At 47.4% G+C, this 12430-nt stretch overlaps 2 protein-coding genes across 2 annotated transcripts; both read left to right on the top strand.

The window, feature by feature from the left end:
• The first annotated feature begins 2221 nt into the window (after nt 1-2221).
• On the top strand, nt 2222-7408 carry EURHEDRAFT_129551 (uncharacterized protein). The gene is made up of 4 exons (XM_040777734.1): nt 2222-2275; nt 2341-3480; nt 3543-5667; nt 6920-7408. The coding sequence occupies exons 2-4, from the start codon at nt 2415-2417 to the stop codon at nt 7026-7028; spliced, it is 3300 nt and encodes a 1099-aa protein (XP_040642840.1). The 5' UTR covers nt 2222-2275; nt 2341-2414; the 3' UTR covers nt 7029-7408.
• A 2823-nt stretch (nt 7409-10231) lies between these two features.
• Nucleotides 10232-11026, top strand: EURHEDRAFT_374222 (alpha/beta fold hydrolase; the record flags this gene model as incomplete). The annotated part of the gene is made up of 1 exon (XM_040778615.1): nt 10232-11026. The coding sequence occupies one exon, from the start codon at nt 10232-10234 to the stop codon at nt 11024-11026; it is 795 nt and encodes a 264-aa protein (XP_040642841.1).
• Nucleotides 11027-12430: the final 1404 nt, after the last annotated feature.

Consider the following 12430-nt stretch of genomic DNA (forward strand, 5'->3'; position numbering starts at 1 on the left):
ACGTGTCGCTGGGTCCGCCCTCGCTTCGGTCCAAGAGGCTATTTAGGCATGTTAGCCTGCCACCTCCGAATACACACACACATCCATTCTTAGAGTCACTGGCAGCCCCGTGACCCCGCCCCGCTGATATTTGAGGGCCCCGTTGGGGCGGGCTGCTTTGGGGCATCCTGCCCCAAAGCCCCACCCCACCCCGTTTACAAGGCCTTACGGGAAGGCATGGCTTTTTGGCAATCGCTCCATGTCAGGTTGATGTCGTCGATACGTTAATTGGTATGGAAATACAGAAAACACCGAGAATTTGGGGGGGCATTGCCTGCCAAAACCCACCCCGCCCCGCCCCGAGTGACACTCTAGTCAATTACGTTATGTTATTCTAAACTTAATATAAGTCTAAATTTCTGCTTTAAGCATGTATTGCATACTTGTACGGCTTCCTGTGTAACTCATTACTTACCGAATACCCAAAAAATGCAAGCAAAACTGCATAATTAATGCACTTCTGAGTAGATTACGAGTCTAGGCATGTTTGAAATGTTTCCAAATCCGCAAATTGCGGATTTGGATATGAGATGTCTGTGGATTTTGCGGATGGTGCCGCAGCCTTGACCACTCCTTTCTCCTTTGCACCCCCATTGTCAGCGACAACTGGGGAGAACGACGTTGAAAGTAGTATCAATCGATTCAGCGTGAAATAAAATATAAGGTTCGAGTTTTCCGCAGTGCGGGAACTCGCTCAGAAGGTAGGGTTGGGGGGGTTTCTCGCCACTGAAGAGTTGTTTTTTTTTATACCTAGGTACATACAATATTCGAAGCCGAAGCGCAGCCTTATCGCCACAGTTGGCTCATCCAAGTATCAAAATGGGGTCTTATTGGCCCGTTATATCTATCGCCCGAGGAAGTGAAGCGGGCCACTACTGCGGGATGTCCCATAGGGTCCCTCCGCATTTCCAGAAACATATTCAGATCGGTCAATCGATACGAGAGACTTACTTTTCCTATTAAGCCTTAGTCCGGTGTTGCCGCAGTTGCCACTCAGCGTGTAGTATTGTTATCGTGCAGGGATCATGGGGGAGTGGTATGATTTTGATGAGATGGTGCTATCGCAAATGTATGATCATTAATTTCCCGTGCGTTCAAATGCAATAATGTCGATGCATATTTCTATTTACACACCGTAGTGCTACTTAGTTCGTTGTATTCCCATAATAGCTCCGGCGCAGGGCCTCCACATATACACACAGCGCCTAGGGTTGGGCGGTAATTCGCTGAACCACTACGCTGGGAACACACCGGAAATTCCGGAAGGTGGACACTGGCGTCGACCAGTTCAGATAAGGATGAGGTGATGGCCCGACCCACAGGCATAAAGAGTTAAGCCAATCTCTACTAATTGCAGACAAGGCAGAAACACCGACAGCAAAGGATCATGGGCGTGGCAGTGTAAACATACAGATCGCTAGAACCGTGCCGCAGTGGGTTTTAGCGCCAAAGTATGACATTATCCTACATCCATTCATGCTGTTTCTGTAATGTTGGAGGTGTCGGGCTAATTCTTGCCTGATCTGATCAACATCTACGATATTACTGTCGAGTCCACCCTCCGGGTGATTCCGGACGGATCACAAACTACGCCGTGTTCCCGGCACATGGATTCAGCAAATCAATAGACCGTCCTGAGTGCTGTGCTTGTGAGGCTAATTGTGCCCGCAATTACTGTGTAGAGCTCGGATACGATATTGTTGCAATGACCAGCATAACTAAAGCAGGGCGAGAGACTCCAGCTTCCGGGCTTGCAGACTCTGGGTTCGCAGTTGGGGCGGTGACTGGAACGCCGAAGCTGAGCTATTCCTTCAGTTGTTCCAAGTATAGATAAGGGCTCCCATTATTTTGTGGTATTGCCGCCTGAAGAAGTGGGAAGTTGATCCCAGCTACGCAGATTCTCGGGCCTTACGGAGGGAAAGCCTTTCATCTCAGCCAGCCCCTTCGCAGATTTTGCCCAGGCCTTCCCATTCCTCTATTTCTTTCCCCGATTTCCCTTCTGAGCTACAATCCGAGAAACCCCGCTTCACCCGACCCCGCGTCAGGTATATAATTGCACAGACCTTTTATTGCTAGTTTTTCATTTCGACGGGTGTTCATTTTCCTTTCTCTGTCCTTCCTGTGTATAACTAAGCAGTAGCTTCCGGGGTCTAGCCCTTTGCAGCGATCATATTACTGCAACTACGCCGCAATCTGAACCCTCAGGGTGGCAAGGCTGATTTCAAGCTCTCCCCTCGTAAGGCATTCTTAGCTACCCCCAAGGAGAAACGACATCAAAGGACAAAATACTCAGAACCGCAGGGCCACACCCATGCTTGATCCAACGGCATTCATTGCGACCGAGTCCAAATACAGTCCAAATACAGTTCACAAACATGCCAGACGATCCAAACTCTTATCCAACAAGTCGCGATCAATTCAGCGTCGCTGTTATTTGCGCATCGACACAAGAGGCGGACGCTGTCGAGGCTCTGTTCGATGAGTTTTACGATGAGACCGGTCACGACTACGGAAAGATCCATGGGGATCCCAATGCATACACAAATGGGAGGATTGGGAAACACCACGTTGTCCTCGCTCATATGCCAGGCATGGGAAAGGGGATCGCCTCCAGTGTTGCAGCGAGCTTCAACGCAAGTTATAACAATATCAGGCTGGCGTTGCTGGTTGGGGTTTGTGGTGGGGTTCCGCGTAAAGAGGATGGAGGAGAGATCTTTCTAGGTGATGTACTGGTCAGTGATGGCCTTGTTCAATATGATCTGGGAAAGCGGTTTCCGGATAAATTTTCCCGCAAGGACACCCTTAGTGAAAGTCTGGGGAGGCCGAACCTGGAGATTCGGGCGTTGATGAAAAAGCTAAGGGGGGGCAGAACTAAATGCCGCGTGGAGCAGTTTTTAGCGTCCTATCTTGGTGTGGTCCAGGGCACGTTGGGTGTGCAGAGAGCTGGGTACCCGGGGACTGAAGAAGACTTCCTTTTTCCATCAGACTACCGACACAAGCACCACGAGCCTCAGGCATGCAGCCTCTGCGATGGCTGCCGGGCTAGAGGAGATCCTGTTTGCTATGAAGCCTTGCAGAAGCGCTGTCAGGTACTAAAATGCGACCGCACGATCAGCGGTGTTCGGACGAGGATCCCAAGCAAGGTCGAAAATCCTCCACCAGCTGTTCATGTTGGACCCATTGCATCTGGCGATACAGTACTATTGTCCGGGGACGACCGTGAAGAAATCTTTGCAAAGGAAAAAACAATTGGGTTCGAAATGGAAGGCGCTGGTGTCTGGGACAATATTCCCTGCATTGTCATCAAGGGCGTCAGTGACTACGCCGATAGCCACAAAAGTAAAAGGTGGCAAGGCTATGCCAGTGCAGCCGCGGCGTCTTGTATGAAGGCTTTCCTAGATTACTACGCCGTTCCGGATCGTGGCATGGCGACTACTTCGAGTATGTAGACCGACCGCGTCATTCAGATTGATCATTTACCGAGGATAAACAATATCACACAGGCACGAACCCTTTTCCATGCCCACCTGGAGACCTTGAATTGGCAGTTCCCTCTCTTGAGAAACAGCAGCAGGACTGCCTCAACTCGCTTCAATTCTCTCAAGACACTGCGCGCTTGGAAAATATAGACGAAGCACACGAGAGTACTTGTCAATGGCTTTTCGAGCGTGAGGAGTACCGGCGTTGGTTGAACCCTACGAAGACGAATGACCAGAACAGTTTCCTATGGATCAAGGGAAAGCCTGGAGCGGGAAAGTCAACGCTTATGAAGCTTGCTTTTCTAGAATCGAAACGGACTATGAGCAATGTGATAGTTTTGTCTTTCTTCTTTAATGCCCGGGGCGATATTCTGGAAAGGTCCACGCTAGGACTCTACAGGTCTTTATTGTTCCAATTGCTTACAAGCATCCCCGTGGGAAATCGACAACCATTTTGGGATGTAGCATCTCGAAAGAACAGACAAAACAGTGTCGCCAATTGGACACTCAAAGAGCTCCAGAAAATTTTATATGCAACATTACATGACCTCAAGGAGTCCAATATAGTTTGGTTTATCGATGCTGTGGACGAATGTGACGAGAAAGAAGCAAGGAACATGGTCTACTACCTGGAAGATCTAGGAAAATCGGCCGTTCGTTCTGGAACTTACTTCAAGATCTGCCTCGCAAGCCGTCATTATCCCTTCATCACTCTGGATGGAGCCATTGAACTAGTGGTGGAAGAACAATTCGGCCACCAGACTGACATCATGAAATACATAAACAGCAAATTGAAAGCTAAGTTGAGTAAACAAAGTCAGGAAATCAAGGGGATAGTCTGTGAACGTGCGTCTGGGGTATTTCTATGGGTTGTACTAGTGGTCCCGCAGCTGAATGAAGCATTTGACCATGGTCGCGTTGAGGCTGCACGAAAAAGACTGGACGAGCTCCCTGATGAGCTAGATGATCTCTTCGAAAATATTCTCAAAAAAGATGATAAACATCGGGACGATCTAATACTCTGCTTGCAGTGGACTCTGTTTGCAAAGCGACCGTTGACCAGAGAGGAATTCTGCATTGCAATCTGGTGTGAGAGCTCCCAAATTATCGAATTAGACCCCGACAAACACACCCCCAGGCAGATGGAGCGCTTCATTCTGAGCGCTTCAAAAGGACTGGTCGAGATTACGCGATCAAAAGACCATACTGTCCAATTCATTCATGAGTCGGTACGGGATTTCTTCTTGCTACGACATGGCATGGATCGAATCGGGGCCGGTTTGGGAGAACGGCTCAGTGGTTTAAGTCATGATCGACTCAAGAAGTGCTGCTACAGATACATGACCTCTGACCTGACCAAGGCCTGCGTAGCTGAGGTGGCTGCAGATGACGGAAAACAGTTACTTGCCGATACCAATACGCGTTTTGTGCTCTTGGAATACGCAGTCCATGGCTTATTTTATCATGCCGATGCTGCAGAAGGCTCTGACATCTCCCAAGGATCATTTCTGAAGCTATTCCAAGATCATGAGGGCCCTGATTTTGGTACTTTCATCAGCACTTTCAACGCGTTCGAGCGATACGCTATCCGGCGCCATAATTCTAATGTACGCTTGCTCTATATACTAGCGGAAAGTGATCTATGCCATCTCGTCAGATTGCATCTGAAAATGAATACTGGTTCCAATGTTCTTGCACAAATTGGCCGTTACGGGTCTCCCGTGGACGTGGCCATCGTCAAGGGTAATGAGACTACCCTTCGTGCCCTGCTCCAATGTCCATTGGATACCTCGGACCTACTTCAACCGGAAATAGTATTGCAGATGGAAAGGAGTTTTAGGAATTCCCTGCGGTCTGAAATGAGACATACCGATGCTATACACCTCGCACACAACGCTTTACAGCGAGGACAGCTGAAAATCTTTGAACTTATCTTTGCCACCGGCATGCTGGACCTGAACGCAACGTTCAATAACCACCATACCATTCTTACGCGTGCGGTTTTGGACGATCGAGAAGATCTGGTCAGGTTTCTACTTGGTACGGGGAAAATTGATGTTAATGCTTCAGGCAAAGGTGGAAAGTCTGCTTTTGTCTTAGCTATAGAGCGTAATCATGAGGGAATTTTGGATGCCATAATTCAACATTCATCATTCAATATGAATGCAGAGATTCAAGGACGAGGGGCTCTATCTTTTGCTGCAGAGAAAGGAAATGTGGCAGTCTTGCAACATCTTATTCAGTCAGATATAACTGCACTTGACACAAAAGACAAGGGTGGCCGTACTGCCCTGTCATGGGCAGCAGCAGGGTCGTCAGTCGACGCTGTGGTTCTCCTGCTGAGCATGCAAGTCTTGAACGTCAATACACGAGACGAAAATGGTCGAACACCTCTCTCCTGGGCAGCTAACAGTGGAAGTGAAGATGTGATAGAGCTTCTTGTCGAATTGCCAGAAATTGAGCTGAACTGCCAAGACAATCGAGGCCTGAGTCCCCTTTGCATAGCAGCAATGAATAACAGGCCCATGGCTGTGATACTGCTCCTCGAGACAGGCAAGGCAGAGGTGAATCTGCCGGATGAAAAAGGGAAAACTGCTTTGACCTGGGCTGCTGAGCGTGGGCATGAGAATGTTGTCGATATTCTCCTCGGAGCACCCAAGGTTGATGTACAATACCGGACTTATCTCAAGCGACGCACCCCTCTTTTCATGGCATCCATCAAAGGCAGGTATGAGGTAGTGAAGCTGCTACTTGAGATCTCGCAGATTGAAGTCAATGTCCAGGATATCAATAAGCAGACCCCTCTTTCTGCAGCTGCAATAAGAGGCCACGAATCAGTTGTTAGCCTACTTCTGGCTAGGTCTGATATCGACGTGGAAAAGCAAGATGTCAATGGACAGAGTCCACTCTCCCTTGCCGCCATGAGAGGGGAAGAAAAAGTTGTCAAGTGTCTTGTGATGACCGGAAAGGCCGATATGAATTCGAATGATAAAAATAGGCGGACGCCTTTGTCTTGGGCAATGGGCCCTTGGTTTCCAAAGAGAACAGAGGATCGATGCATGATACACTACATTCCCTTTTCGCAGTGCCATGTCTCCGTGGTAGAACTTCTCCTCCAAGAAAACGGACAAATATATGCCTTTGCGCGTGAAAAGCATCATTGGATGCCCGCATCATGGGCAAAATACATGGGAGTTTGGGCATCAAGAGTGCCAGATATGTATAGTCGAAGCATTCAACGGTTACTGGAAGAAATAGACTCATGGCACGATACCACTGACAAGTTTTACGTCGGAACTTCTGTTGTCGGTACGGAGCGAACTACAATTTTATTGGCTGGAGAGTACTTTGAGTACCAAACTTATCACCGCCAACTTCAGGAACTGGGATACGGCAAATACAAAAACCCTTCGGTGGTCATCTTGGACTGATTTTTATTACGCTTTTGATATCAAGCAGCATGGAGCAGATAATATATTTTCGTTTCAGTTTATATGGCTCAAGGCATAGGTTGTAGTTCAGGCCAGTTTTCTTGTTATCACTTTCCATCTGTGTGAGCGCTTCTGTGAAAGTATTGATATCGGCGATTTAAAATACTGTTCCAAGGCTCTAGATGATATTAAAATATTGGTTTTGCTGCTTCGGACCCTTGCAGGTTTAAAAGCAAAAGGTACACCTCAGCAGCACAATGAACACGACGAGCAATCCATAACCTGAATTTTGATTTCGCTGGCCAGTAGGAAGCTATAGCAAGGTGTAAAAAGAACCAAATAATTGAACTCACGAGTCACGACCTGACAATGGAGCACATCTTGAAGAGTCCCGCGCGACATATGGATCGGTCACCATAATAACAAGGGGATGAACGGCAGCGATCACCGGTTTCTTCCTCATATAAAAATTAACCTTGTACCAAAACAAGACCCATAGTGCCAGAATACATGAGAGAGACTCATTGAAAGCCGATACGGACCTATCTTTTTCTATACTTTCTAACCATATCATGTCATCCCTCGAGCCTTACATAGTAAAATAAAGATGAAAACCGACACTGCCGTCATGCATCACCTTCACAGGATCAGTTCATATTAAGGCCTAGTGAAGACTCAAAGCTACCACACAACTGGAGTATCGAAGTTAGTCCTAATGGATGGACATCAGATCAAATTGGACTCCGTCGGCGCTGGCTTTGAAAGGTCTTCATTCTGACGATGAGCAAAGCCAATATCACTCCAATGAAGATCCAATGGAGGAAGAACTGTGATCAATAATGGATCTTGAAGAAATCCGAATCCTGCAGGCCAACTGCTGTTAGTATTGCATACAAAATGGCACTTTTTAAGACCTCAATATCTCAGCAATAACACATTGATAGGGCCTGAAAATTGGAATATAAGTTATTTCGACGTACACAAGCAGAGGTTAACCCCAAAATCTCATAACATATTCAGTTCTGTTCAATATAGAGACAGCATTAAATACAGCTGTATTGGGAATAGCACTATATTTCAGATGATAAAAGAATTCTAAACGTTCTAGACAAAACAAGGAGGCTTCTACAATGCATCAATATTAGATGTTATGACCTTTAATAGAACACTTATAACTTTATTTGTGGTTTTGAGGTCCTGAGAAGTGCCATTTTGTATGCAATACCCCGGGTGGCCGCTGGTTTGTAGTGGCCGCTCGCTAGTGGGTTACGTTACTATATACTAAAACCACTGCCAGGTCACGAGTCCTGGCAGGTTTAGGATGCTTGTATACCCATGGGTACCCGCATGATTTCCGCGGGTAGCAAGATGATAACCATGGCCGCAAGCGGGCGGCCACGGTTGCGGATACCCCTGGGGACCTGCGGTTATGCCGCAGTCTAGACCCAACCATGGTGGTCAGGTGTGGAATTCCACGTAGCAGAAACTCAGGAAGCTGCCCTAGCAGCCCACCAGCTTGCCTTATGCAGCGGCGCCGACATTGTCGTGTACACAGACAGCAGCTTGACAGAACGGGGAGTTGGAGAAGCAATGGTTTTCACCTTTAGGGCGCCAGAGAGTTCGCATTGGCCCCCCAGTTACTCACACTGTATACGCAGCGGAATTTTGAGGCATATAGATGGCGCTCACCCAAATACGCAACAAATTTGGACCGGAATCCCACCGTTCCCATCAAGCCTATACGGCAATCATCTTTACCGACAACCAAGCGGCGATACAAGCGTGCTCAGCCCAAGGAAGGTCTTCTGGCCAATATATCCTGAGAGAGACCACACACACTGCATCTCAGCTACAGGAACCACGGCTGGAATATACAGCTGTATTGGCTCCCTGGTCATGAAGGCATTTACGGCGATGAGTGTGCTGATGCTCTTGCAAAAGAAGCCGCTAATTCTCCAGCACCCAACAGTGCAGAGGAGCTAACTCTCCGTATGGAAGCAATCAGTGCATGGAAGACTGAATGGGCCACTTCCACCCACGGAAGCTCCTTTCGTTGTTTATCGAAAGAGCCTTCAAAAACATCAATGCGATTATACCAAGGCTTACAGAGAGCCGCGACATCAGTCCTCATTCAAATGCAAACTGAGAAGATTGCGCTGGCCAGTTATCTTGGTTCCTTTAAGGCTATGGAACCAACTGAATGCTCTTGCGGACGTGGCCTCCAAGATACACGCCATGTTCTCCTCCACCGTACAAACCAGGCAGGACTTCGAATACACCATCTTACACAGAGGTCAAGGCGGGAGCTGGGTTACAGAGCCTACCTAACACGGCCAGACTTAGTACCGAAGGCGGTGCGGTTCATGCTTGAGATAGGCCTTCTGGGCCAGATTCAGACTCTGCCAACACTTACCGAGTCACAACAACAGACATGAAGCAACCAGCAGTATAGCGCAGTCCAGGTTATGCGCTTGCAGAAGTAGGGATGGAAATAAATAGTATCCAACAACCCCATAGATCTTCGTGACTATGGGAACAGCAGTACGAAACCAGCAGCACCGGACATACAGCATGCAGAATAAGATATCAGGATATGCATAGAAAGGCGACGATGTACATAGCGATTACCATTACGGCGGCTTACCCGGCCGCCACGCAGGACCTGCCGTCACTCGGCCTACGAGGCTGACAGATGCGTGTATGAACAATAATAACAATATATTTTCGCTACAACACCAGCCATCTACCACAAACCTTGAAATTACAGGGTAACCACAACTTATTTACTTCTTGAATCATAGACATATAACTAAACAAAACATGCGTATTTTAAGATGGAAACCAAGGGTTTGTCAGCTACATAAGTGTCAGTGGGTCTCGAAGTAGTTAAACAAGTGATAATTATGCTAGTACGGCCATCTTGCGGGTACCCATGGGCACCGGAGGGTACCCACGGTTATGCCGCAGTCTAGGCAGTATGCAGTGGAGAACAAAATCCTCAACCCAAGTCCAGTGCCAAAGTGATGAGATGGATTCCATATTCAATCTCGATTTTGTTGCAGACCAGTGTCCAAATTTGCTAAATGTTTTTATTAACGAATGACATGGATAAACAACCGAAATGTGGACTCATTCAGGCAACTAAATCCTTCGTAAGCAGCCACAATGTCTCAACAACATTTATAATCATATCACAGGCAGACAGAACGCGCAATTTAATTTTCTCTATAGTTACAACTCTTCTCACTTTTAGAGAAAGAAGCAGAATATTAAACAACCACAATGTTCCAACCAAACCAACTACACTTCCAATCCCACAACCCAACCAACCCAACCACCATCCTCCTCATCCACGGCGCCTTCTGCTCCGGCTCCTACTGGGACCTCGTCACTCCGCATCTCTCAAAACACTACCACATCCTCATCCCAGACCTCCCCAGCCACGGCAAATCCACTCACATAACCCCCTTTTCCATCGACTCCTCCGTAGAGCATATCGCCAACCTAATCCGCACGCACACTATCACCAAATCAGCGCATATAATCGGCCACAGTCTCGGCGCACACGCTGCCATCAAACTAGCAACCACATATCCTGATCTCGTGAAAGATATCTTCGTCTCCGGCTTCGCTATTTTCCCACCATCAGTGCTGGCGCCGTATATCCCATACATCGCCTGGCCGGTCTTGCGGATTGAGAACCTCCTCCCCCGGCCACTGCTAAATTGGTTAATGGACGGCGCGGACCTCCCGCATCTTAACATGGATATCTGTACAATGAAGTTGTGTCGGGAGATCACTTTGTCATTGACGGGTGCTGAGTGGCCGGGTCCCTGGAAGATGAGGACATTGATTGTCGCGGCTGCGAAGGGGGGTATTATTCCCTCTGCTGATAGTTGCGAGTATGCGAAGAGGCTGGCGGAGATTGGGAGGGAGGGGAATCAGGATACCATTGCAGTTGTGCATTGGGGGATGAGGCATCCATGGAATCGACAGGCGCCGGGGTTGTTTGCGGAGACAGCAATGGCGTGGTTTGAGGGGGGGAAGTTGGATGGAGGGTTTGTGGAGATTGAGTGAGATGGGTATTGATGTATATGACCAAATACAGGAAACCAGATGCTTAATGGCAATTAAAATTAGGGATTCCCTATACCGACACCACCCCGGATCTACCGTGAAAAGGAATAGACGTCGGACCGATTAGGCAAGCTCCGCCGGTCTGATTATATTGACCAGCGTATACGCACATTCAGATAGACAAGCGCTCATCCTATCATTTATGGTGTCTATAGATATCAATGTCACACTTTAGTGTAATTCAAGTTCCTCGCCTATAGCCTCGTGCAGTCCGAATAATCGACTCCCAACTTTCCCGACACGGACTCTAACCGCTCCATTGGTTTATCTGTTTCAAAGAAGAATAGCGTCAAAAAATTTCTCTAGGAAGATATGAGATAAAAAAAAAAATATGAAAAGAAAGATAAGTTAGAGGGGGAGGCCGCTTTTTGGTCGCGCGACCCAGGGTGATTTAGGTGTGTGCATAATAGATGGCGTGAGCTATCACCCAACATCATGTAATACCTCGCAAATTCAATCCTTTGAAAACCTCATGGTTCACTATATGCTATGCAGGCACCAGTAATTGGCTATCATGCTTTACTTCAAACACTGAGTCACTTGGTATATGCACATAGCCACAATCTGCTCTTTCCATCTGGAAACTTATGCACAGTACAGGGGAATGGAAACATTAGTGGCAATTAGAGCAGGGGAAATGTAGCAGGGAAGGTAGCCTTGAGTCCATTAATCATGGTTTGTCATAGCTCTAGGGCTCGGTATGGACAATAGACTTGATTAAATAAATAAATAACATGCACAGTATACTAAAGATCACTATGGTACGCTCTGTCACGGGCTCGGAATAGTAGATAATAATGAATCAATGTTCCTATCTAGACTATTGCAACCATCGACGAGAACATCGAATCTGGAGAAGAAAAGAGAAGAGGAAATCTATCTAGGTAATGAAGGGGTTTTATAGAGGTTGTTGGCGACATGGCTGAGTAGCAGCATTTGCGATGTATCATTCATTGCTGCAGTGTTGAGCCGTCATATATGAGTCGTCACAGACTAAGATACTGACATTCTTTCCCTTGGTAGGGACATGGGCTTAGGCGGCTCGCGCTGATAGCAGTTCGTCTTTTGTTGCCGCATTGCTGCGCTTCGTGTCCAGCACAAGGCTGAGCTTTTGTGGTTGATAGTTGTTTCTGTTCTGTCCTCTATGCCATTGCAGACTTCTCATTTCGAAGCATTGTTTGAAAAACCATCAATTTCTGGTACTGTCGCTTGACTTCTTTCCAAGATCGTTTGTCTGTTATTGTTATCCACCTTAAGACCTGCCTTGGCTAGACCCTATCGTAAACATGCCTTGCACGCTGTGATGGCTTGACACCTTGACGTCGTTTATACAGCTTGACGCTG

The sequence above is a fragment of the Aspergillus ruber genome (assembly GCF_000600275.1).
Source record: "Aspergillus ruber CBS 135680 unplaced genomic scaffold scaffold00002, whole genome shotgun sequence".
Taxonomy (NCBI): Eukaryota; Fungi; Ascomycota; class Eurotiomycetes; order Eurotiales; family Aspergillaceae; genus Aspergillus; species Aspergillus ruber.